Below are 23,826 nucleotides of genomic sequence, written 5' to 3' on the forward strand. Positions count from 1 at the left end.
GCTGCATTTGGACTGCAGATAGCCCTCATGTGTTCCATCAGACCCCTTTATACTCACTGAAAGTCACAATGTAGTGTTGTTTCACTGCATCGTTTATTATTGGTCTGTACTTTTTCGAAGGACTTTGCCCGGCATGACCAGTGACTTGTACCATCTCTGCTGTTAGTTATTGAGAGATCAACTTTATTGTTCTGCAACTGCAGCAGCAAAGATGTCTTGACTCTACCATATTCATGCAGGATGGAGCACCACCTCACATTGGATTGCTGGTATACAGCAAATGTTATGTAAACACCTCATAGTATACAGAATGATTAGTTGTGCATTGCTCATAGCATGGCTACCTCGTTCGCCTGCTCTCAACCCTGTGTGACTTTTGGTTGTGGGGCCATCTGAAGCACATGGTATGAAGGACATGTTCCTGATTTAGTAACCACGAAAGACAGAATAATGCAGCATCTGAGGCAAACCAATGCAGATCTGTTGCGTTCCACTGTACAAAATGTCATTCACAGGATGCAGTTCTTAGAACATCTGAAAGAGGACATATTGAACCATCTCTGTAAGTTATATGAACACGAAAATTGATTTGTTGTGTCTCTTCTAGCCATTACTGCTTAATTAATCCCAAACCACATGCTTATACTGTCAAATGTTCCCTAGTGGCAGAATTTTGTACTATTTTTTTTTTATCTTCTCTAAATCAAAAACCCTATGTTCCAGAGTGTACTTACATGAAGTTTGATTGAATTTTGTCCAGTACATTTTTTGCTACAGGGCTCTGAACACTTCTTTAATTATGGCCACAATGTACATATCTAGTACTTATCCCAATGCACGAAGCAATCTCATATCCTATTCTAAAAAAAGGTAATAGAGGTCTACTGTCAAACTGCTGACCAATTGCCATCACTTCTGTCATCTCCAAAATAATGGAGAAAGTCATCAATGGACACTCCTCCACTACTCAGAGGCCCACCAATTAATCAGTGACCACCAGTATGGATTCCATTATTTAAGATCCATAGCTGACCTCGTAGCATACATCATCCACCATTGGACATTTACCAATGAAAGGTTTGGAGGAACTTGTGTGGTTGCTCCCTTCATTTCTGAAGCTTTTGACTGTGTGTGGCATAGAGACTTACTGAACAAATTGCCATCCTTTGATCTCCTTGCCACCCTCTGTAATTTGGTATTCAGCTTTCTTTCTGGTCATTCTCTGCAAGTTATGATAGATGGCTTCTTCTCTTCGAACTTCACCACCAAATGCTGGAGTGCCTCAAATCTCTGCCCTGTCACCTATTCTCTTTCTCTTGTACATAAATGACTGCTCACAATCCCCACTAAACATATCCACAACTTTGCAGACAATAATACTCTCTACTCATCTTGTTCATTTGACAAACCATGAAGTACTCTGACTACAACCTACTGTCCTGTAGATCTGTAATTTGGGATATCAGAGTACTGCATGGTTTGTCAGATGAGAAGGATGAGTGGATTGTAGATTGTAATCTCAGTTCTCAAGATCATCTACAACTAGTCCTTTCTTTTAGTGTTGCACAGTGATCAGCATTCATATTAGAAATTATGGACTTTACTACCGTGTTATAAATAACCTTTAATTTCCCGACATTTAGATCTTCATATTAAGATCATCATCTGGAGCATATACAAATATACAGGACAAGCTGAGTTACATTACATACAGTAAGCTAGAGAAACAATGATTTGATAGGTTATTCTACTGGCATGACCTCTAGTGAAAAAAAAAATTAAATTATTTAGAAACTACATCAAGTTGAATTCTATTTATGATAACATGAATATACATTCTTTCTTATAGATAGTTTCTAAATAATTAAATTTTTTTTTTTTCACTAGAGGTCATGCCAGTAGAATAACCTATGATCAAATCATTGTTTCTCTAGCTTACTGTATGTAATGTAACTCAGCTTGTCCTATATATTTGTATATGCTCCAGATGATGATCTTAATATGAAGATTGAAACATCGGGAAATTAAAAGAGTTATTTATAACAGTTGTAAAGTCCATAATTTCTAATACGAATATACAACTAGTGCTTTAAACGTTGATCTGCATACTGTCCTTCAATGGAGTGAGGACAACCTTGTCATGTTCATTGTCACCAAAATGCAGTCCTGCCTTTTCTCTCACAAAAGAGATCTCAGCTCACCTACCCTTACCCTCAGTATCGCTAGACAAGATCAGATCTCTCTCTCTCTCTCTCTCTGCTTGGACTATCATTCTTTCAGTCTCCAGTCTTTCCTGGCATAAACACATCACATCAATAGCCTCCTCAGCATCCAAGAAACTTGGCATTCTCTTTCGTTCAAGAGTAATTTACACTCAGCCAACTTTTAACTATATCATCATCATCATGTAACTTCCTTAGTGGGAGGGTGCAGCATCATGTCCTTCTAATCCTCTCTGTTGGCAGCTCTTCTTTTTATTTCAACATAGTCACATGATCTTGTCCATGATCTATCATCAAACCATGTCCTTCTTTTTTTTCCTCTTGATCCTCTTCCCATAATCTTTCCTTCTAAAACTGTTAGTGTTTTCTGTCCTGCTCATCCCTTCAGTATATGTTCTGCCAGTCTTATCTTTCTCTGGATCATTTCCTGCAATAAATATTTCTGTTTTCATTCTCTGTAGTACTTCTGTATTTTTCATGTGCTCTGTCCATGAGATTTTCAGGGCTCTTCTGTAGGACCACATTTCAAAGGCCACTATCTGTTGTCTTACTCTCTTTTTGAATACCCAGGTCTCACTTCCATATATGAAAACTGGCCAAACTAATGTTCTTATCATTCTCTTCTTTTTCTCTATACCCAAAGAACTTCTGAGGAGATCTTTATTTTTCCAGAAGGCATCTTTAGCTATGGTGGTTTCTATTTTTATTTCTTTATCTTGTTTTCCATCTGCAGTAAAGTACCTAAATACACCTTGTCATCTACTTACGACCACAAAAAAAAAAAAGAATAAATTAATAAATCGGGCAACTGCGCGTGCGATAACTGTGGGATATGATGGTTATCGTACTATAACTATCTCTCACATACACTCAGTCGCTTTCAAACATCTGTTGCGTGTGGTGTATTAATTAAAATTCTACTGAAATACTACCCATAAAATGTCTAGTAAAAGGAAAATGCCTTCATCTACAGATATGCCAGCTAAGAAGTCAAGGAAAACTATTGATTTAGAGTGTAAAATGAAAGTTATCCAGAAGTATGAAGGCGGAAAGAAAGTGAATATGAGCACGTGACTTGAAGTTATCACATTCCATGGTATTGACGATACTTAAGTTCAAAGAAAGAATTCGGGAAGCTGTGAAAGGTTCCGCACCTATGAAGTCTACAATTTTAACCAAACAACGACAGGGACCCATCCATGAAATGGAGAAATTGTTGTTTATGTGGATGGAAGATTTAATACAGAAAAATTCACCCATGAGCCTTTGCACAGTGCAAGCGAAGGCTAGAAGTCTGTTTCAGAGTTTAAAATCATGCGCCGGAGACAATTACGCAGAAGATTTTCAGGCTAGTACTGGATGGTTTAAGCTTTTTAAAAAAAGATTTGCTTTGCATAATGTATGTATCACAGGAGAAGCAGGAAGTGCAGATGAAGAAGTCCAAAAATTCGTTGATAGTTTCGACTCTTTAATCAAAAAAGAAGGTTATCTACCGGAACAAATATTTAACGTAGATGAAACCAGTTTGCAATGGAAATGCATGTCTAATCGTACGTACATACACCAAGAAGCAAAAAGGATGCCAGGATTCAAAGCTTTTAAGGATCGGTTGATTGACTTTGTTGCTTGATGGGAATGCCACGGGTTTTTAAGCTGAAGCCTTTTCTCATTTATCGTTCAGAAAAGCCTCGTGCATTTAAGCACATCAAGCACACACTGCCCATTTACTGCCGTTCAAATCCTAATGCTTGGATGACTCAAGCACTGTTCGAAGACTGGTTCATGAACTGCTTTATTCCCCAGGCTCGTGAATATTCTGCAGAGAGAGGTATCCCTTTCAAGATTTTATTGATTATGAACAATGCCCCTCTACCCTTCTCATATGGACGACCTTCAACATGATGTTAGAGTGGTTTTTATGCCATCTAACACAACCGCTCTCATTCAACCCATGGATCAGGGTGCTATTTCAGCATTCGAGGCTCACTACCTCAGAACGACATTCACACAAGCCATCGAAGCGATAGATTCTGATGCTGATTTATCTTTGCGAGACTTTTGGAAACAGTACAACATTCTTCAGTGTATCAAGAATATTTCGACTGCATGGGAATGTGTAACAAAGAATTGTATGTCGGGAATTTGGAAAAAGTGCCTAAAATGTTATGCGAATACATTTGAAGGATTTGAAAAAGGAGAGGAACTGGAAGTGATTACAGAAAAAATAGTTAAACTTGCAAAAAATCTTAAATTTGAATGTGAAATAGAAGACGTAGAGGAGTTGCTAGATTGTGAAATAAAAGAACTTTCAAATGAAGAGTTGATTGAATTGGAAGCACAGAGAGTGTCAGAAGAAAAAGCGAAAGAGGAAGAAGAGGAGCCAGAAAAGAAATTCACTGCAAAGAGTTTATCAGATTCTTTTTTGCAACTGAATAAAGCTCTCGCCAGTTTCGAAGCAATGGACCCTAATGTCGAACGATTCACAAAGGTTGAACGTATCATTCAAGATGCTGTGCATTGTTATCGTGAGATATATGCAGAAAAAAAGAAACAAACTGTTATAACAAAGCTCAGCATGTTCCTCATCAAGAGAACATCTCCTACCTCAACCCAAGAATGTGACCCTGACGATCCACAACCCAGCACAAGCAAAGATTAAAAATTGATTTTATAAATTTCATTTGTATTAATTTTTACATTAATTTTAGATTGTATTTTTGTGACGATCCACAACCCAGCACAAGCAAAGATTAAAAATTGATTTTATAAATTTCATTTGTATTAATTTTTACATTAATTTTAGATTGTATTTTTGTGTTTACAGTACAGTGTGTACAGTATTATTTTTCACATTATGTACAATATACATAATTATAAATTTAAAAGATTATAAAAATAAATTATAAAGATGATAAAAAGATTAGAAATGTTAAAGAATATTAATAAATATATGGCCGACATACGACCAGATCGACTTACGACCTGTCAGCCAGAATGGAAGTCGGTCATAAGTCGACGACCAAGTGTATATGTATTCTAAGTGGAGAGCTATAGAAATTTTAACAAAGGGCTCGCATCGTCGAGAAAAAAAAAAAAAAGCCGTATTTCACACAAAAACTTTTATTAATACAACTTGTGTACAAATTCCAATCAAAAAGTGTGAGAAGACAATCAACCTCTAAAGGCTATCATTTTTAAACAAATATTTGCACACAATCAACTGTGTTAATTTATCTTACATAAGAAAAACATTTTTTAACTATCAAAATATAATATATAATATAAATCTTTTATAATATTTTATCAAACATTTGATTGGCTTTTACCATATGATTGGCTACTAGAAGGAAGAAGAGTAAAGATAGCACATGCACTTATTTTATTTTCAAACTTTGGCACATTCGTTATAGAGGAGTTGAAACAATAATTCCAAATAATCTATACACTGCCGAATAGACTAATTTTTGTTAGGTTACTCTATGAGTTTGTTGCTTAATATGTTTCAAAAAAAATAAAAAAGTAAACAAGAAGAACAAGGAGCTCACAAATTTCAGAAAAATTTAACAAAGGGCTTGCACGAGCCCCCTTGTATGCTCAATTTTTATATTGTTTATGGATATTTCTGGCTCAGATCTATATACTTTTGAGATTCTCATAAATTTGATCTTTTTTTTTGCACTTAAATGTAGGTCAAAATCTTTACCTTCTTCAATTAATAGGTGCAGTAATTTGATTAGTTTGTTTCTATTTTCTGCAATTAGAATGGTATCATCAGCATATCTAAGAGTGCAGTATTTTATACATTGATACTGATGCTTATCTTTTGTTTTTCAATCTTTTTCATCACTGTTTCACTGTAAATGTTAAATAGATTTGGTGAAAGGATGCAGCCTTGTCTAACTCCTCTTTTTATTTTCACTTCAGAAGTCTCAGAGTTAAACAGCTGCATTTTCTGTTTGGAGTAAATAATTTTTATAAGTTTATGGACATGATCTTCTAAGTCTAATTTTTCTAGAATATTAAACAGTTTATTGTTTTACTTGATTGAAGGCTTTCTGAAAGTCTATGAAGCATATGTATCTAGTAATATTTTTAGTTCCAGGATAGCATTAATAGTTCCCATTTCTCTTCTGAAGCCTTTCTGTTCACTTAGTTCACCAGTTAAGTCTCTTTCAATTTCTTTGTTAACAGTGATTAAAACGATTTTAGATGCATGAGAGATTAGACTCGCTGTTCTATAATCCTCACAATTTTTGACATTATTTTTCTTTGGAATTGGTATTCAGAGTGATGTAAAAGATTCAGGTAATTCTATTCTTTTATAGGCACGCTGGATAGCGTCCACTAAGTAGGGGTTACTGTAATCACTCTCAGCAGTTCTGCAGGGATGTTATCCTACCCAGGGGATTTATTATTAGGAAGATTCTTGATTATGTGTTGTATTGCATTTCTTGTAGGTAGAGTGGTATCTGTTGCTGCACATAACCTAAGGTGTCATAAATTGTCGATCATGTTCTCATCATCATCATAGAGATTTATCATAAATATTCCACCCATCTCTCATTTATGTTTTCATTATCAACAATTATGTTTCCATCTTTGTCCTTGTTGTTTTCATCTGCACCCCACACATGGCACTGATGTGCTTGTAGGTCTCTCAACTTGTCATGTTTGGGATCAATATAAAAAAAAATCAGTACATCATCTTTCACAAAAATACAGTATTATCAAATCATAATATATAATTATGATTTGATAATTTGATCTGCTATAGAATCTGCATTGTTCTTCAGAAAAGTCTCTTCAGCAAGAAATCTCTTATCAATGATTTTTCTCTGAATTCTACAAGCAAAGAACTCCCACTTGATTTTCATTCCTCATATGAAAGTAACTCTAAAGGCATTTCTTGTGTCCTTAAGATGTTTCAGTTTAGGTATTGTAGTCAGGTGCAAAACTATTAGCCAAATCCGTCTATTTTACCTTCTTCAAAACGCAAAGTTCACCCTTGGAGTCCATCAACTTGCTTGTAATTGTAACTTATTCTAATTTGGACACACTGGCCATTTATTTGCATAATGTGTTTCTGAACACCTTACATCTGAATGAATAAACATTACAAGTTAAGCATTACAGAACACAGCATAAATATTGCTAGCCACACCACAGGATCTTTTGGAATGGTGTTAAGTTGCTGCATAGAGTCATCTATAGATTCAAATGTTTTTTTAAAGAATATGCTGAAATCTTCATTATCCCAATCTAAAACCTCAGTGATGGATTATCCATGCCCCAAATCTTGAAATTGTTATGAACAACTGTATTTCTGACTTTTTTTTTTATCATAATAGTGTAAGCGTTTGTAATCAAGCATTCTTGAATGAAAAGATAACCACTGCTTGTAGCATATGATGTAGTATAAGGGTATGTTTCAAGGTTATAATTTGATATGGATACATATTTTTGTTACGTATTCAGTGGGTTTCCACAGTTGTCTCCATCAAAATCTCATGTATTGTTGCATTTACGTTAGATAAGATGATTCAAGAAAACATATTCCCTGATACCCATTTCTGTAGTTTGGCACAAATCATATAGTATTACTGTATGTACTTTGGTTTACAGTATTTTTTGGATTTTCATCCGATTCAAATTTCATGTCAGACAGACTTGTACCTCATAATGAAGACTTGCCATTACCAAACTTGATAGAATTCTGCATGTATTTATGGATTTTAGTATGTAGTTTATGTATTTGATGATATAAACTCTCAAGGAGCATACAGGATGCCATGACAGAGCTACATAATTAAGTTGATATCATTACTAATATTTGTCACAGATCTTGTATTTCTTTCTTCTAGGGCACTTCTGACTGCCTCAATCCATGTAGATCGTCATCTTTTTTTTTTTTTTTCCCTATTATCAAATAATAGGAAAAAACTTGAGAACAATTTCTTGTAGTAATCCCACTAATATAATGCTAAAGCGCATAATTTGACACTTACTAACATTGAATTTACAGTCATTATCATTTGCCCACTATTCCAGCTTATTCAAATTATTCCCTAAATCCTGTATATCAGTAGAGTAGCATTCAATTGCCCTGCATCATCAGTGAATAGTTGAACATCTCCCCTCAGTTCCATCCCAATATCATGTATAGATTGAGCAGCAATGGTCCAAAGATTGATCCCTGGGGTATATCACTGGTCACCTTAAATCTGGTAGATTCCCCCCCCCCCCCCTCTACCCCATATAAAGCTTTCTGATATTTGTCCGTCAGCAAGTGGTAGATGTGTGTGGGGGGGGGGGGTTAATCAACCAGATTTAAAACGACCAAGTCAGTAGTTTATATTCCAATTCCATATTCCATTCTCAATATCCACACACACACATTCATCTCAAATTGATTAACTTCTTCATTTTGCTTTTGTTCCATCCATCTTAGTTCTTTCAAAGAGCAGCCATTGTCACAGTTTTCCCCAAGTACCATTCTATAAAGTGGTACTTGGGGAAAAACCTAAACAATGTGTTTTTGAACACATTGTTTAGGTTTTTTCCTTTCTTCTTAACAACTTGCACATATATATCACAGTGTTAAGAGATTAGAGAATGTCTGTGTAAAGAAAATTTTTATTATACTCCAAGTGTTTATTATTGACATTGTCTTTTATTATTGACATTGACATTATTGAACTTGACATTGCAAGCATCCAGGAATGCATTAGCAGAGTTAATCTCAGGTGATATGGTCACTTAAATGGGAGAGGAAAGACTAGCAAAACAAGTGTTCTCTGCCAGGTTGGCAGGAAAAAGACCCAGAGGAAGACCAAGATATAGGTGGATTGATATGGTAAAAAGTGCCTTAGAAGATAGAAATATAAGATCTGATAATGTTGGAGTCTTGACAGGTAACAGACTGATTTGGAGGAAAATTGTAGATTGGAAATTAGTAATGATAATAAAATTAGTTTAATCCTTTATCCAAGTGTGAGCAAACAAAGTTTGCGCCTGAAAGTATCTTCAGGACTGGGCTAAGGTGGTACAACACCAGGGCAACACGTTGCAAAGGTGGAGCAAGCTACCAACACTCCTATCTCGGTATCTCCTATAATGCAAAACACATCTCCTTGCGGATATGTCTAATGTTATGCATTAAGGGAAGGGCCACTACCCAGACTAGTTTCGATCTTTATTGAGGTCTCTTCAGTGGGAGCCAGGCCCAAGTGGAGATACCAGGCAGAAGCATTAGCAGGTCATCTCTACCTATAGGAGTTGCCAAATGGTGTGCCACCCTTTTTTAATAAATTACTCTGGATTTAGAGAAAGATGTTGACTAGTTTCGACCTTTATTTAGGTCTCTTCAGTGGGAGCCAGGCCCAAGTGGAGATACCAGGCAGAAGCATTAGCAGGTCATCTCTACCTATAGGAGTTGCCAAATGGTGTGCCACCTTTTTTTAATAAATTACTCTGGATTTAGAGAAAGATGTTGAAAGTTTATTTTTTACTTGGTTAGAGTATAATAAAATTAGTTTAATCCTTTATCCAAGTGTGAGCAAACAAAGTTTGCGCCTGAAAGTATCTTCAGAACTGGGGTAAGGTGGTACAAAACCAGGGCAACACGTTGCAAAGGTGGAGCAAGCTACCAACACTCCTATCTCGGTATCTCCTATAATGCAAAACACATCTCCTTGCGGATATGTCTGATGTTATGCATTAAGGGAAGGGCCACTACCCAGACTAGTTTCGACCTTTATTGAGGTCTCTTCAGTGGGAGCCAGGCCCAAGTGTAGATACCAGGCAGAAGCATTAGCAGGTCATTGCTCACACTTGGATAAAGGATTAAACTAATTTTATTATACTCTAACCAAGTGAAAAATAAACTTTCAACAATTAGTAATGATGTAAATTTTTCATGGAGTACTGTCAGAAATTTGATGATGGTGTTTATTATTACACAAGGGTTCAATTCCGATTGGTGCAATGACTTTTAACTGTTTCTTTTAGAATCTGAAAAATCACTGACTCAAGACGAAATACAAAAAATATACATATTTAACTAAAACAATATATATGTTACCGGCAAAGTGCGAAAAGCAGGCATTCTATACAATGCTTAGGCTTTTTTTGGCAAAGTATGAAATGTCTGTTTTTTTAATATTTTACATACTTTCCCTAGGTATTGTATAGAATGACAAATACTATTTTGGATATATTTTCATTTTGAAGTTTTAAATTTTGCCACCATGGGAGGTTAGGTTAGGTTAGGGTAGGTGCTGGCAGTTGTTATGAGTGTGACAGACGATGGTTTTTACCGACTTGGAACCGATTAGGTTAGGTTTTGAAGTTTTAAATTTTGCCGCCATGGGAAGTTTAGGTTAGGTTAGGTAAGGTGCAGGCGGTTGTTGTGAATGTGACACACGACGGGTTTTACCGACTTGGAACTGCTGAAGGAATTTTAAACCAACTTTATGCCAGATCACAATTCATTTTATGTCTCAAGGACTTAAAGAGAATTGGAGATATTTTAGAATGGCATCTTGAATTGCACTTAACTGCCTTTTTCATATAAAAGCACTTCAAATTTTGGCACTTGGTCTTGCAAGTACACCTCACGAACCCTTGGCCGCTACTCGTGGACTGAGCTGAAGCGGATGACCGGAGAGCTATTTCGTGGTAAGGAACGTCTCCAACTCTCAGTAAGTCCTTGAGACATAAAGTGAATTGTGATCTGGCATACAGTTAGTTTAAAATTCCTTCAGCAGTTCGAAGTTGGTAAAACCCTTCGTCTGTCACATATACAACAACCGCCTGCACCTAACATAACCTGTCATAACCTAACCTTCCAATGGCGGCAATATTTAAAACTTCAAAACCTTACCTAATAAGTTCCAAGTCGGTCAAAACCATTGTCTGTCACACTCATAACAATGGCCAGCACCTACCCTAACCTAACCTAACCATCCCATGGCATCTATACAATACTATATTCTATAGTATTGTATAGAATGGGAAAGGGAAAGTATGTAAAATATTAAAAAAACAGACATTTCATACTTTGCCAAAAAACGCATAGGCATTCTATAGAATGCCTGCTTTTCACACTTTGCTGGTAACATATATACACTTTAAATAAAATTACATAACTACAAAATAGTGAATCCAAGACCTTCTAAAATAAATCTACACGTTAGATATTTTTTTATCCAAAATTATTAAAATTATTCATTCTTTGACTCATTCTATTACTGGATTGTTTAACATATACTTCATCACATCTACCATACTAAACGCCTTGTTTTCACAATAAGAAAATGTTCATAGTCAGTTTCTTTGTTAGGACCTTTTCTGAAAATATAAAATTTTCTCCTTCTTTTCCATAGGCTCTTTTTTTTACTCCCGTATATAGTACACAATATTATTCCTCTTGTCTCACTGAAGTATAAATATTTCTTACCTCTTGCAGTTCTACCTATTTGATGCACAATTTACTAATTTTTGTACCAGAGAAAAAAATAGCTTCTACTACTTCATAAACAACAGATCTAAGTAGAGCTCTTTGTTAAACCTTTACAGTTTAAAATTTCACCAATTGCTTTTTCCATAGAAATCCGGTGTCATTAAGACAGAAGATGAAATTTTCCATTCAGTGTTTCCTCGAACATTCAAATTAGAATGTTGACTCCAAATATCTTCTTTCATAAACTAAACACTTGTTGACAGTCTCAACTCCTCCAGTTTAAAGACTCGCAGTTCTACGATTCCTTTACGGAATCTTCTGTTAATATTCTTCCTTCACATAAAACTTTAAAACTTCCTAAGAGCAAAATTTCTCCAGTCTGTGTTCTTAAATTTCCATTAGCTCTCTCTTGTTTTCCTTGTTACCTTGATACCGAACAGCTCTGTCAGCTGTCAATCACCCATCAAACTCCCCTGCAGGCATGCACACTCCATGTAAATGGCAAGCGAGAAGTTACGTATAATGGCTGACACTTTGTTTTTGTTAGTGTAACAAGAATGTCTTTTCAAAACACAACGCTTAATAAATTTAAATCGTATTATTTTCAATTTTTTTATTATAACTCTCAGAATCTAGGTTAGTATATCAATTTCACATGGTTTGCATTTCATTTTGACAATAATAATATCAATAATGGGCACATTGCAAGTGCCAATATATGTGTTATGAAACTAAAACTAATAATATACTAGCATAAACAATTTGTAAAAATATTCATAATTATAAATGATGATTCTTTTTACAACAGAACATCTGAATTTTGTTTGTAGTTGACTAGTTTGAAACTAGCTGCATTGTTCATATTCTTATAAAATGTTACTCAGGGTAGTAACATTGTTATTTCCATTTTCAAGATATTGAGCATTATCATTTTTCTAGTTTGCACATTTAAGATAACCCTTTGGGTTTATTTAACAAAACATAAAAACCTTTTTTTCTTAGATAAGATATTTATGATAATTATTTGTGATATCAGCTTTTTTTGATAGTTAATCCACCCATCCTTAATACTATTCTCATGTTTGATGGCAGTGTATTGAAAGCCTCCCTAAAAATGATTTACTGTCCATTATTGGCTCAGTTTATACATGGCACTGTCTCTTCTTACATAGATTCATTGAGTCAGTTTTTCATATGCGTTCCATTTTTACATAAGACTGAAATTCATGAAAAAACTTGCTTCATTAATTTATTTATTAGTTTACATCTTTGCTTTTAAAATGTGTTCGTAAGAAACAGTTGCCATATTAGGTGATTTTTATTTTAGATGTAGCCTCTGCAGCAGGTCCTGTCACTTGCCTAAAATGGACGCCAGATGGTATTGCATTAGCTATGACGTGGGAAAAAGGCGGTCTTGCATTATGGAGTGTATTTGGAGCATTATTATCTTGTACTCTTGGTTGGGATTATGGGTGAGTTTCAGTTAATCGGACAAGACAGAAGGTTTTTAGTACATCATTTTGAAATGTTTTTTACTAAATTTTAACAGAAACTAGAAATTAATATATCTTGATTTTAGTTATCTTCTCTCTGTTATGCATTATAAAAAGGATATATTTTACTTGGAAAGTATTTAGCATCAAAACCTAAAAAGTAAACAAAAGATTAGATTTTCATATGCTTCTGTAAGCCACATTTATATAAATTAGAGCAATTTGTTTTTTATCAAATTTTATTAATCATCATCAGAATTTGTCATATCTCTGAAGTTGACCATTAAGGTAATAAATAATCTTTAGAAAGGAAAGAAGAGCGTGGAGGAAGCTACTATGTAATAAATAATTAAAATTTCAGGTTTATTTATTTTTACAATTTGGATTTGCAATGCGATATGTCATTGTGACCCAGTAACAGGTCACGATCCACGCAGTGTGAAAAACGCTGAATTAGGCTATGAGAGAAATTAACTTCTTACTGTGCCTGTTGTGCTGCTTACTCAGTACATCACAACAGTGATCATTACAATGAGACATCTGAATATTATATTCAACATTTGGTTTATGTTCATTTGATGTATAACAGTTGTTAATTTAGAAATCTGTTAATACTGTTTTTTTCTTTCTATATTTATATTTAACATTTAATCTGCAGATGTACATGACATGTATGAGACTAGTAATTAAATAAACACCTTTTTAAAAAATGTTTAATTTTCTTGACAAAAAGCTCTGGAAAGACTTTTAAAGGGATTATATTGATCAAGTGCATATATTAAACAACTATGTTATACCAACTAAGGCTGTTGGCATCTTCAGGGTACACAACTGATGTAAGGCACTAAAAAGTAAAAAACTGTTACAAACTATAATCAACCGATTCCAATTATACTAAACAAAGAACAGAGCGCGTACAATACATGCATAGAGCATGCATGATCTCACTTGTTGTTATTTGGGAACGTTCTATAGTTAGCATTGTAATTCAGTTCTGGCGAGTTGAGAGATCTAATAAGGGTCTTCCAGATCATGGGTAAGATTAGTCCTTGGTTCCTGTTAAGGTTTTTTATACAGCGGGCAACTGTTGTGGCCTCTTTAAAAATTCGGGAGTGGAAGTCCTCCTCTACGTAAGGAATTGTGCTTCTATCCCACTATGGTATGGTTCATTCTTGAGAAATGAAAAGCTATCCCGATTTTTCATCTCTGTTATTATTGACGTCACCTATGTATTCTTTTTGCCTAATTTCAAGGCTCCTTGAAATTTGGCCGATGTAATTCAAGCTGCACGAGCAGGGTATGTTATAAACTCCAGCATATTTGGCGAAAGGATGGCTATCTTTTAGAGATCTTAAGAATTGTCTAATCGTTTCTGTAGGTTTAAAGGTCACTCTTATTTTATGTGGTCTAAGGAGTCTTGCAATCCTATTGGAAACTGTCCCTAAGTATGGAATGACGATGGTAGAAATATAACGTATATCATCTCGTTGTCTTTGTCGGGGTTCAGAGAAAAGTATCTTGTGGATGAGTCTTCGAGGAAATCCATTCATGGTAAAGTTGGTAGATATCAGGGATAGTTCTTCCTGGAGGTCTTGTTGATCTATTGTAAGGAGAGAGGCACGGTTAACCAATAAGATAACCAATTATCATTTCTGGACACTTTAATTAAGAAGCTTCCGAATGGTGGTATCAACCTCTCAGTTTACTGCAAACCTACCAATACAGGACGTTATTTACATTTCACTTCCTGCCACCACATTTCTCAGAAACTTAGTATTGTACACATGCTGAAGAACCGTGCCTCTCTCCTTACAACAGATCAACAAGACCTCCAGGAAGAACTATCCCTGATATCTACCAACCTTACCATGAATGGATTTCCTCGAAGACTCATCCACAAGATACTTTTCTCTGAACCCCGACAAAGACAACGAGATGATATACGTTATATTTCTACCATCGTCATTCCATACTTAGGGACAGTTTCCAATAGGATTGCAAGACTCCTTAGACCACATAAAATAAGAGTGGCCTTTAAACCTACAGAAACGATTAGACAATTCTTAAGATCTCCAAAAGATAGCCATCCTTTCGCCAAATATGCTGGAGTTTATAACATACCCTGCTCGTGCAGCTTGAATTACATCGGCCAAATTTCAAGGAGCCTTGAAATTAGGCAAAAAGAATACATAGGTGACGTCAATAATAACAGAGATGAAAAATCGGGATTAGCTTTTCGTTTCTCAAGAACGAACCATACCATAGAGTGGGAGATAGAAGCACAATTCCTTACATAGAGGAGGACTTCCGCTCCTGAATTTTTAAAGAGGCCACAACAGTTGCCCGCTGTATACAAAACCTTAACAGGAACCAAGGACTAATCTTACCCGTGATCTGGAAGACTCTTATTAGATTTCTCAACTCGCCAGAACTGAATTACAGTGCCAACTATACAACGTTCCCAAATAACAACAAGTGAGATCATGCACGCTCTATACATGTATTGTACGCGCTCTGTTCTTTGTTTAATATAATTGGAATCGGTTGATTATAGTTTGTAACAGTTTTTTACTTTTTAGTGCCTTACATCAGTTGTGTACCCTGAAGATGCCAACAGCCTTAGTTGGTATAACATAGTTGTTTATTATATGCATTGATCAATATAATCCCATTAAAAGTCTTTCTAAACACCTTTTTTTTCCCTGATAAGTTGCATGTGGTACTTTCCAAATAAAACACAAATATGGACAATTCAAGCCACATTTAAGAAGTATGCTTATTATAGAATACTATAGTCACTCTTTCCTTTCCCTGATTTTTATTGCCTGAATATAATATCATGTGTTTGTGTGTAGAAGAAACTAACTTGTTTTTCCCTTTGTATTGGTACCATTAGTTATGTTGAACCTTCAATTCTTGTGTTAGTTCCCTTTCTTTTCCATTGATGCTTCTCACACTGATGGTGCCACTTTTGAATTCTGGTGATGATACCAATGTTGATTTGGAGTTTGTTCCTGTATCTCTCTTTTCACTGCTTGTCCTAGTTTCTTGATGAAAACAATGACCGTCTTCTGTAAAAACCCTGCAGTGCCCCATTCAGAATGAAATTCCATCAAGTTGGATCCTTTTGTTTTAGTTTAGATATGGTAAAAAGGTTTAAAAAATAAAAAGAGAAGGTGCTATGGTAGATAATGTAAAAAAAAAGGTTCACACTGCATAATTTAATAAAGAAAGTCTCTCAGATGGTGGATTGTAGAGCTCAGTAGTACGAATTTATACAAAGGGAAGTAAAACTGAATTTGAGAATTAGAGAGGATATTAGGAATTGTGGCTTGTTCTGGTTTTACATAATTTATTTTAGAATCTTCTTCTGTTTAGCTATCCTTTTGGTTTATGTTTTATGATTCTTTTTGGTAATGCTGTTCACATGCTGTAACCATTTGTTTTTATAATTATTTGTTATTGCTAAGGTTAGTTCTTGTCATAGTTGTTTGAAGATCTCCGTTTCTTTTTTTGTATCTAATTTAGTTTATTATCTCGCTGTTCTTCTCAGTAATTTCATTTCTGTTAATGTTGTTCTTCTTCTTTGGTATGCTTTCTTCATTCTCCATGTTTGATTTCCATATACAGACATACCTCGGTCATACGACACATTAGGTTCCAGACCACTGTCATATAGTGAATCACTGCTTCTTATTTTTTTTTTCCCACTGCTTATAAACATTATTAATAAAACATTTATAAGCAGTGATATATATGTGCATAAATGTGTGTATAATATAAATAAAGCATTTATTTATGTCATATATGCGAAGGAAAAATTTTGAATAATTTTTGCAAAAGAAAAAATTATTCTGAATGGCTTAGCTTAAGGGAACGTGCCAGCCAGTTCGATCAGTCTACACCAGGGATCGGGAACCGGCGGCTCCAGAGCCACATGCTCTTGGCTGAACAAAGTGCAGCTCTTTTATATTGAATTAAAAGATACATAATTAATACAAATAAATATTGTTTTTTGATACAGCCTGTTTGTGGTGCTAGATACTATGCATGTGACGTGTGTTACGCATGAAATTTTATGACATGAACAACTGACAACTACGTTACATTTGAAGTACTGCTGAATGTTAACCCTGCCTAAGGCAACTAACACCATTGCGAAAATTTAAACTAATTGATCAGCTGTCCTGTCAAACACCACGGTTTTTAGATACATACGGATTTTAACTGTCAAAATAAATATTTTGTTAGTTAACTTATTTATTGTGGTACTAAACTGGTGTTTAATTTAGTGTCAGGTAATGTTATATGCAAATTAATTTTTATTATGTTGTATTTCTGTTTTTACTTGCAAGTAAATTTGTGATAATAACCCTCCTGATATGAGTTCAAGAAAAAGAAAAATAATTGAAGAAAACAGAGGATTCAATAAAATGTGGATAGAGAAATTTGCATTTATAGAAGTAAATGGAAATCCGCAATGTTTAATTTGCCATCTACGACTTCAAAATAACAAATCAAGTAATGACGAACGACATTTTCAAGGAAAACATTTAGACATCAGTAAAAAATATCCTGAGGGCGATAATAGAAAAAAAAGCTATTGAAGAATTACAAAAGAAAGTAATAATCGACGAAATCTTTGTCGAATACTACTGAAGTAAGTTTTTTGTTATCCCCTGAAATAGCAAAAGCGGAAAAATCTTTTACCGATGGTAAATTTCTAAAAAATTGCATGTATAATGTCTGAAATTCTATTTAAAGATATGAAAAATAAGGATGAGATAGGTAAAAAAATTAGATTTACCTCTTTTGGCTAGAACTGTCAAGGAACGGGTTGTATTAATTTCTGCAGAAGTTTCAAATATGCAAATTATGGATATTAATTCTGCCTATTTTATATCTATTGTGGTTGATGAATCAAAATATATGGCACAATGCTGCGTGATGGTTAAATATATCACATCTTCTGGTATTCGAGAAGAACTTCTTGATCTGCTAACATTTAAAGGACACACTACAGGTCAAGATATTTCAGAAAACCTTCTAACAGAATAAAAATATAAATATTAATAATATAGTATGCATTGCGACTGATGGTGTGCCTTCTATGATTGCGAAAAATAAGGGGTTTGTTAAATTATTCTCCACTCATATTCCAGATGGAGTTATTTCATTTCATTGCATTTTGCATCAAGAAGCTTTAGTTGGAAATTCTTTGGGATTATTACCACAATAAGAAGAGTGATGGATGTTGTTGTGCCAATGATCAATTTTATCCGATTTCAGGCATTGAATCACAGACTTTTTGACACATTTTTAAAGGAACTAGGTAGTCGACATAACAATTTACTGACATTTACATATGTACAATGGTTATCAAGAGGAAAAGCATTAAAACGTTTTTTCAGTGCTTAAAGAAGTAATAGTTTTCTTAACCACTAAAAATTATAACATAAATCATGTGGAACTTTTCAATAATCCCGAATGGATACAAAATTTTTGTTTTTTGCTTGATATGACAGAACATTTTAATAAGCTAAATTTGAAGTTGCAAGGAAGGGAAACAGCCTTACAATTACTAGAGGAAGTCTTTATCTTTGAACAGAAACTAAGAGTGTTTTTCGAAGATGTTACTGAAGAAAAGTTTATATAATTTGAAAATCTAAAAAATTATAGATTGAATTTAAATGAAGAAAAAGTTGATTACAAAATATTTGTTGAAATGATTACTGTAATTTTAGATTCATTTACCAGCAGATTTCAGGAGATGATGAAATTTATATTACATCCGTTAAATTGCAATTTAAAATTAATAGATATTGAAGCTTTACTCTGAATATCAATTGCAGAACTACAAATGGAGCTTCTCTAAATTCAGAATAAAAGCATCTAGGTAAAAACTTCAGGAAAAAATGTTAGCACAAATTGTGAGGAAACTATGGAAGAAACACCACAGGAAATTATATTTAAATGTTGGAATTCTTTCCCAACTAATTATTCAAATACCAGGCGACTTGCTTTTGGGGTTTGACTCTTTTCGGTTCAACGTACAATTGCGAACAATTTTTCTCTTCAATCAATTACATTAAAAATAAGTATAGGAACAAATTGACTGATGAAAGTTTGAATGCCGAATTACTATTAAAGTGCACGACATACAATCCAGATTTAAGTAAATTGGCTGAGAAGATGCAAAATCAAAAGTCTCATTAATGAATTTTAAATTAAAACAATGAAATGTCTATTAAAATACATAATATTGTATTTTTGTTTGGACTAATTCTTTTTGCAATACAAATTCTGACTTTTTTGCATTATTATACTTACTTAAACATGTTTTGTGATTAAAAACTTAATCAAACTTAATGTTGTTTTATTTATTGAACATATAAAAAATTTATACAAAATAAAGTTGTGGCTCCCAAACTTTTGTTTTAATTAATTTTTTTGGTGGAATGGCTCTTTGGTTCAAAAAGGTTCCCGACACTTGGTCTACACCAAAAGTTTTTCCATTTTGGCAATAAGATTGTCATCACATTTGCAAATAACTACTGTAACACCCGCTCAGCAGCCTATCTAGTATTCGATACACAATTGTGGCTAAATTTAATAATTTTAATCTTACTATGTAATAGATATATGGGTTTTCTTCTTTTCATTGTATGTAACAGCACCCTTATTTGCCATTATTATTATCATCATCATCAAATTCCTGACATGTACGCTCAAGGGATGTACAGGATATGATAGTAATACATGAAAAATTTACATCATTACTAACTTCCTATCTACAATTTTCCTCCAAATCAGTCTGTTACTTGTCAAGGCTACAACATTATCAGATCTTATATTTCTATCGTCTAAGGCACTTTGTACCATATCAATCCACCTATATCTTGGTCTTCCTCTGGCTCGTTTTCCTGCCAACCTGGCAGAGAACTTGTTTTGCTAATCTTTCCTCGCCCATTCTGTTTAAGTGACCATACCACCTGAGATTAGCTCTGCTAACGCATTCCTGGATGCTGACAATGTCAATTTCTTTCGTAATATACTCGTTTTTAATATGATATTGCTATTGATGCCATCTCTTCACGCCTCTAATCTTTTTCAGGACTCTCATATCTGCAGTCTCTAGTCTTTGGTCAAGTGTTTTATTTCTGAACCAGTATGGGTACAAGTTTGAACACTGTCTTGTATACAGTTAATTTAGTGTTCCGACTAATTTCTCTCTTATTCCATATGAATTTATTCAATTGACTTCCTACCATACCAGCTTTGTTGATTCTGTTGTTTATTTCCATATTTAATTTACCATCTTCAGTAAAAATCAATCGTGCCTAAGTAGCTGAAATGTTTTAGTTGTTCCACAGGTTCCCCATTCACAACACAGTTGACATTTTCAACAGTTCTACCTATTTTCATTGTCTTTGTCTTTGTCTTTTTAATGCTGACCTTCATACCATATCTATTACAACAGTTATTCAATTTAGTCAAGGAATCTTGCAAGCTTGTAGCGGATTTATTTAGAAGTATCACAACGTCCGCATAAAGCAGAGAGCTGACATTAACATCTCCAATTCTGATATCAGGTTTAATACCACTTTCCTTCATAATGTGATCCATATAGATAATGAATAACAGAAGGGATAATGTACATTCTTGTCTCACACCAGATTTAACATTAAACCATCTTCCTGTACTTAATTCAATTCTAACTGCTGACTTACAATTCAAATAAAAACTAAGTATTGCTTGATATAATGCCCCACTGACACCATATAACTGTAGTGTATTGAATAGCTTCCCTCTCTCTTGGCACCTTGTCATATGCCTTTTCCAAATCGACAAAACTTAAATACAGATCTTTGTTATATTCCCATGCTTTCTCGACTATGTGTTGTAAACTGAAGATCTCATCCTGCCAGCCTCTATTTGGCCTGATTCCAGCTTGCTCTTCATCAAGCTTTTCTTCCACAATTCTTCTCAACCGTTTCTCAAGTATACTTGCATAGATCTTGCCAGGAACACTCAGTAGGGAAATACCTCTGTAATTCTCACATTCAGTTTTATTTCCCTTTTTATATATGGGTACTATTAGAGCTCTACTCCAATCATCAGGAATTTGTCCCTATGTCCAGGCTTTCTGAACTATGTAGTGCAGCCACTGTAAGACTTTTATATCACCATACTTCAGCATTTCTGGTTGAATATCATCTACTCCTGCTGCCTTTCCACATTTCAAGCCTTTGATGGCTTTTTGTACTTCAAGTATGGATATGTATTCCTGATTGTATGCCTGTTGAGTGTTTTTTACCACTGTGCTATCACTGCTTGTTTCATTTAGCAATTTTTCGAAGTAATTACTCCATACTTCAAGGATATCTTTTTTTCCTGTTTTAATGTCACCTTTATCATTTCTAACTCCTTTTACGGCAGAGCTTCTTCAACAACCTCCAGAATATCTTACCACCTTCTTGATATTTATTTTCTATGTTCTTGCCAAAGTCCTCCCATGACTTTTGTTTAGCTAGTTTTACACAGTGTTTCGCTTTCTTACATTTGTCTCTGTATTCTCTAAGAGCAAGAGCTGACTTATTTGCCAGGAACTTTTGATATGCTTTCTTCTTTTCCTTCACTGCCTCTTTACCTTCCTGTGTATACCATGGAGTTCTGATTTTTCTATCCTTGCAGATTACCTCACCACATGCCTCTCTTTCCGAATCAATCAGGGTTTTCTTCAAGGCTTGCCACCGAATCTCCAAGGTTTGGTTCCTGTTCTCAAACCCTTTCATTTTTTCTTCAATGATCTTTGTGTATTTTAGTCTACAGTTCCCATCCGAGAGCTGCTCAACTTTTATTCACTTTAAAACTTTCTTACATGTTATTCTTTACAATATGAAATTCAATTTTATCCTGCTCAAGATTAAGTAGTGATCACTTCCAATTTCAAATCCTATGTACACATATTGGTGTCCTGCACCAGGGAGAAAACATCACTATCAACAATAACATAGTCAGTGAGACTTTTCTTATTCCTTGCTTCTTTTCTCCATTTGAATTTGTGCACAATTTTATGTTGGAACATGGTGTTAGTAATAACCAGTTCATGTCCTGAGCAGAAATCCAACTGGTATTTACTATTATTATTAGCTTTGCTCTTTTCTCCAAATTTTTCCAGAATATTTTTGTATGGAATGGAGGAAAAGAGTGCTGTAAAAGGAATTAGAGATGATAAAGGTGACATGAAAACAGTAGACAAAGATATCCTTGAAGTATGGTGTGATTACTTTGAAAAATTGCTAAATGAAACAAGCAGTGATAGCACAGTGGTAAAAAACACACAACAGACATACAGTCAGGAATACATATCTATACTTGAAGTAGAAAAAGCTATCAAAGGCTTGAAATGTGGAAAGGTAGCAGGAGTAGATGATATCTGACCAGAAATGCTGAAGTATGGTGGTATAAGAGTCTTACAGTGGCTGCACTGCATAGTTCAGAAAGCCTGGACAGAGGGACGAATTCCCGATGATTGGAGTAGAGCTCTCATAGTACCCATATATAAAAAGGGAAATAAAACTGAATGTGAGAATTACAGAGGTATTTCCCTACTGAGTGTTCCTGGCAAGATCTATGCAAGTATACTTGAGAAACGGTTGAGAAGAATTGTGGAAGAAAAGCTTGGTGAAGAAGAAGCTGGATTCAGGCCAAACAGAGGCTGTCAGGATCAGATCTTCACTTGACGACAAATAGTCGAGAAAGCATGGGAATATAACAAAGATCTGTATTTAAGTTTTGTCGATTTGGAAAAGGCATATGATAAGGTGCCAAGAGAGAAGCTATTCAATACGCTCCAGTTATATGGTGTCAATGGGACATTATATCAAGCAATACTTAGTCTTTATTTGAGTTGTAAGTCAGCAGTTAGAATTGAAGGAAGTACAGGAAGATGGTTTAATGTTAAATCTGGTGTGAGACAAGGATATACATTATCCCCTCTGTTATTCATTATCTATATGGATCACATTATGAAGGTAAGTGGTATTAAACATGATATCAAAATTGGAGATGTTAATGTCATCTCTTCGCTTTATGAGGATGATGTTATACTTCTAAATAAATCCGCTACAGGTCTGCAAGATTCTCTTACTAAATTGAATAGCTGTTGTAATAGATATGGTATGAAGGTCAGCAATAAAAAGACAAAGACAATGAAAATAGGCAGAATCATTGAAAATGTCAACTGTGTTGTGAATGGAGAACCTGTGGAACAAGTAAAACATTTCAGCTACATAGGCATGATTTTTACTGAAGATGGTAAATTAAATATAGAAATATATAGAAATTCTATATTAAATATAGAAATAGACAACAGAATCAGCAAAGCTGGTATGGTGGGAAGTCAATTGAATAAATTCATATGGAATAAGAGAGAAATTAGTCGGAACACTAAATTAGCTGTATACCAGACAGTGTTCAAACCAGTTTTAACTTATGGATCTCAGAAGTAAAACACTTGACCAAAGACTAAAGACCGCAGATATGTGAGTCCTGAGAAAGATTAGAGGTGTGAACAGATGGCATCAATGGCAATATCATATTAAAAATGAGGATATTAGGAAAGAACTTGACATTGTCTGAATCCAGG

At 34.5% G+C, this 23,826-nt stretch overlaps 1 protein-coding gene across 1 annotated transcript in view; it reads left to right on the plus strand.

Annotated features, from left to right (window-relative positions):
- Window positions 1-23,826, plus strand: part of Rich (Guanine nucleotide exchange factor subunit Rich) — a 456,640-nt gene that overhangs the window by 70,604 nt on the left and 362,210 nt on the right. Inside the window, exon 9 of the mRNA XM_090404468.1 lies at window positions 13,010-13,154. Within this exon, the coding sequence (XP_090260594.1) occupies window positions 13,010-13,154 (145 nt within the window). The remainder of the gene's footprint in view (window positions 1-13,009; window positions 13,155-23,826) is intronic.

Source organism: Typopeltis vanoorti, chromosome 14 (genome assembly GCF_054136105.1).
Source record: "Typopeltis vanoorti isolate ZY-2024b chromosome 14, IOZ_Tvanoo_1.0, whole genome shotgun sequence".
In the NCBI taxonomy this organism is placed as follows: domain Eukaryota; kingdom Metazoa; phylum Arthropoda; class Arachnida; order Uropygi; family Thelyphonidae; genus Typopeltis; species Typopeltis vanoorti.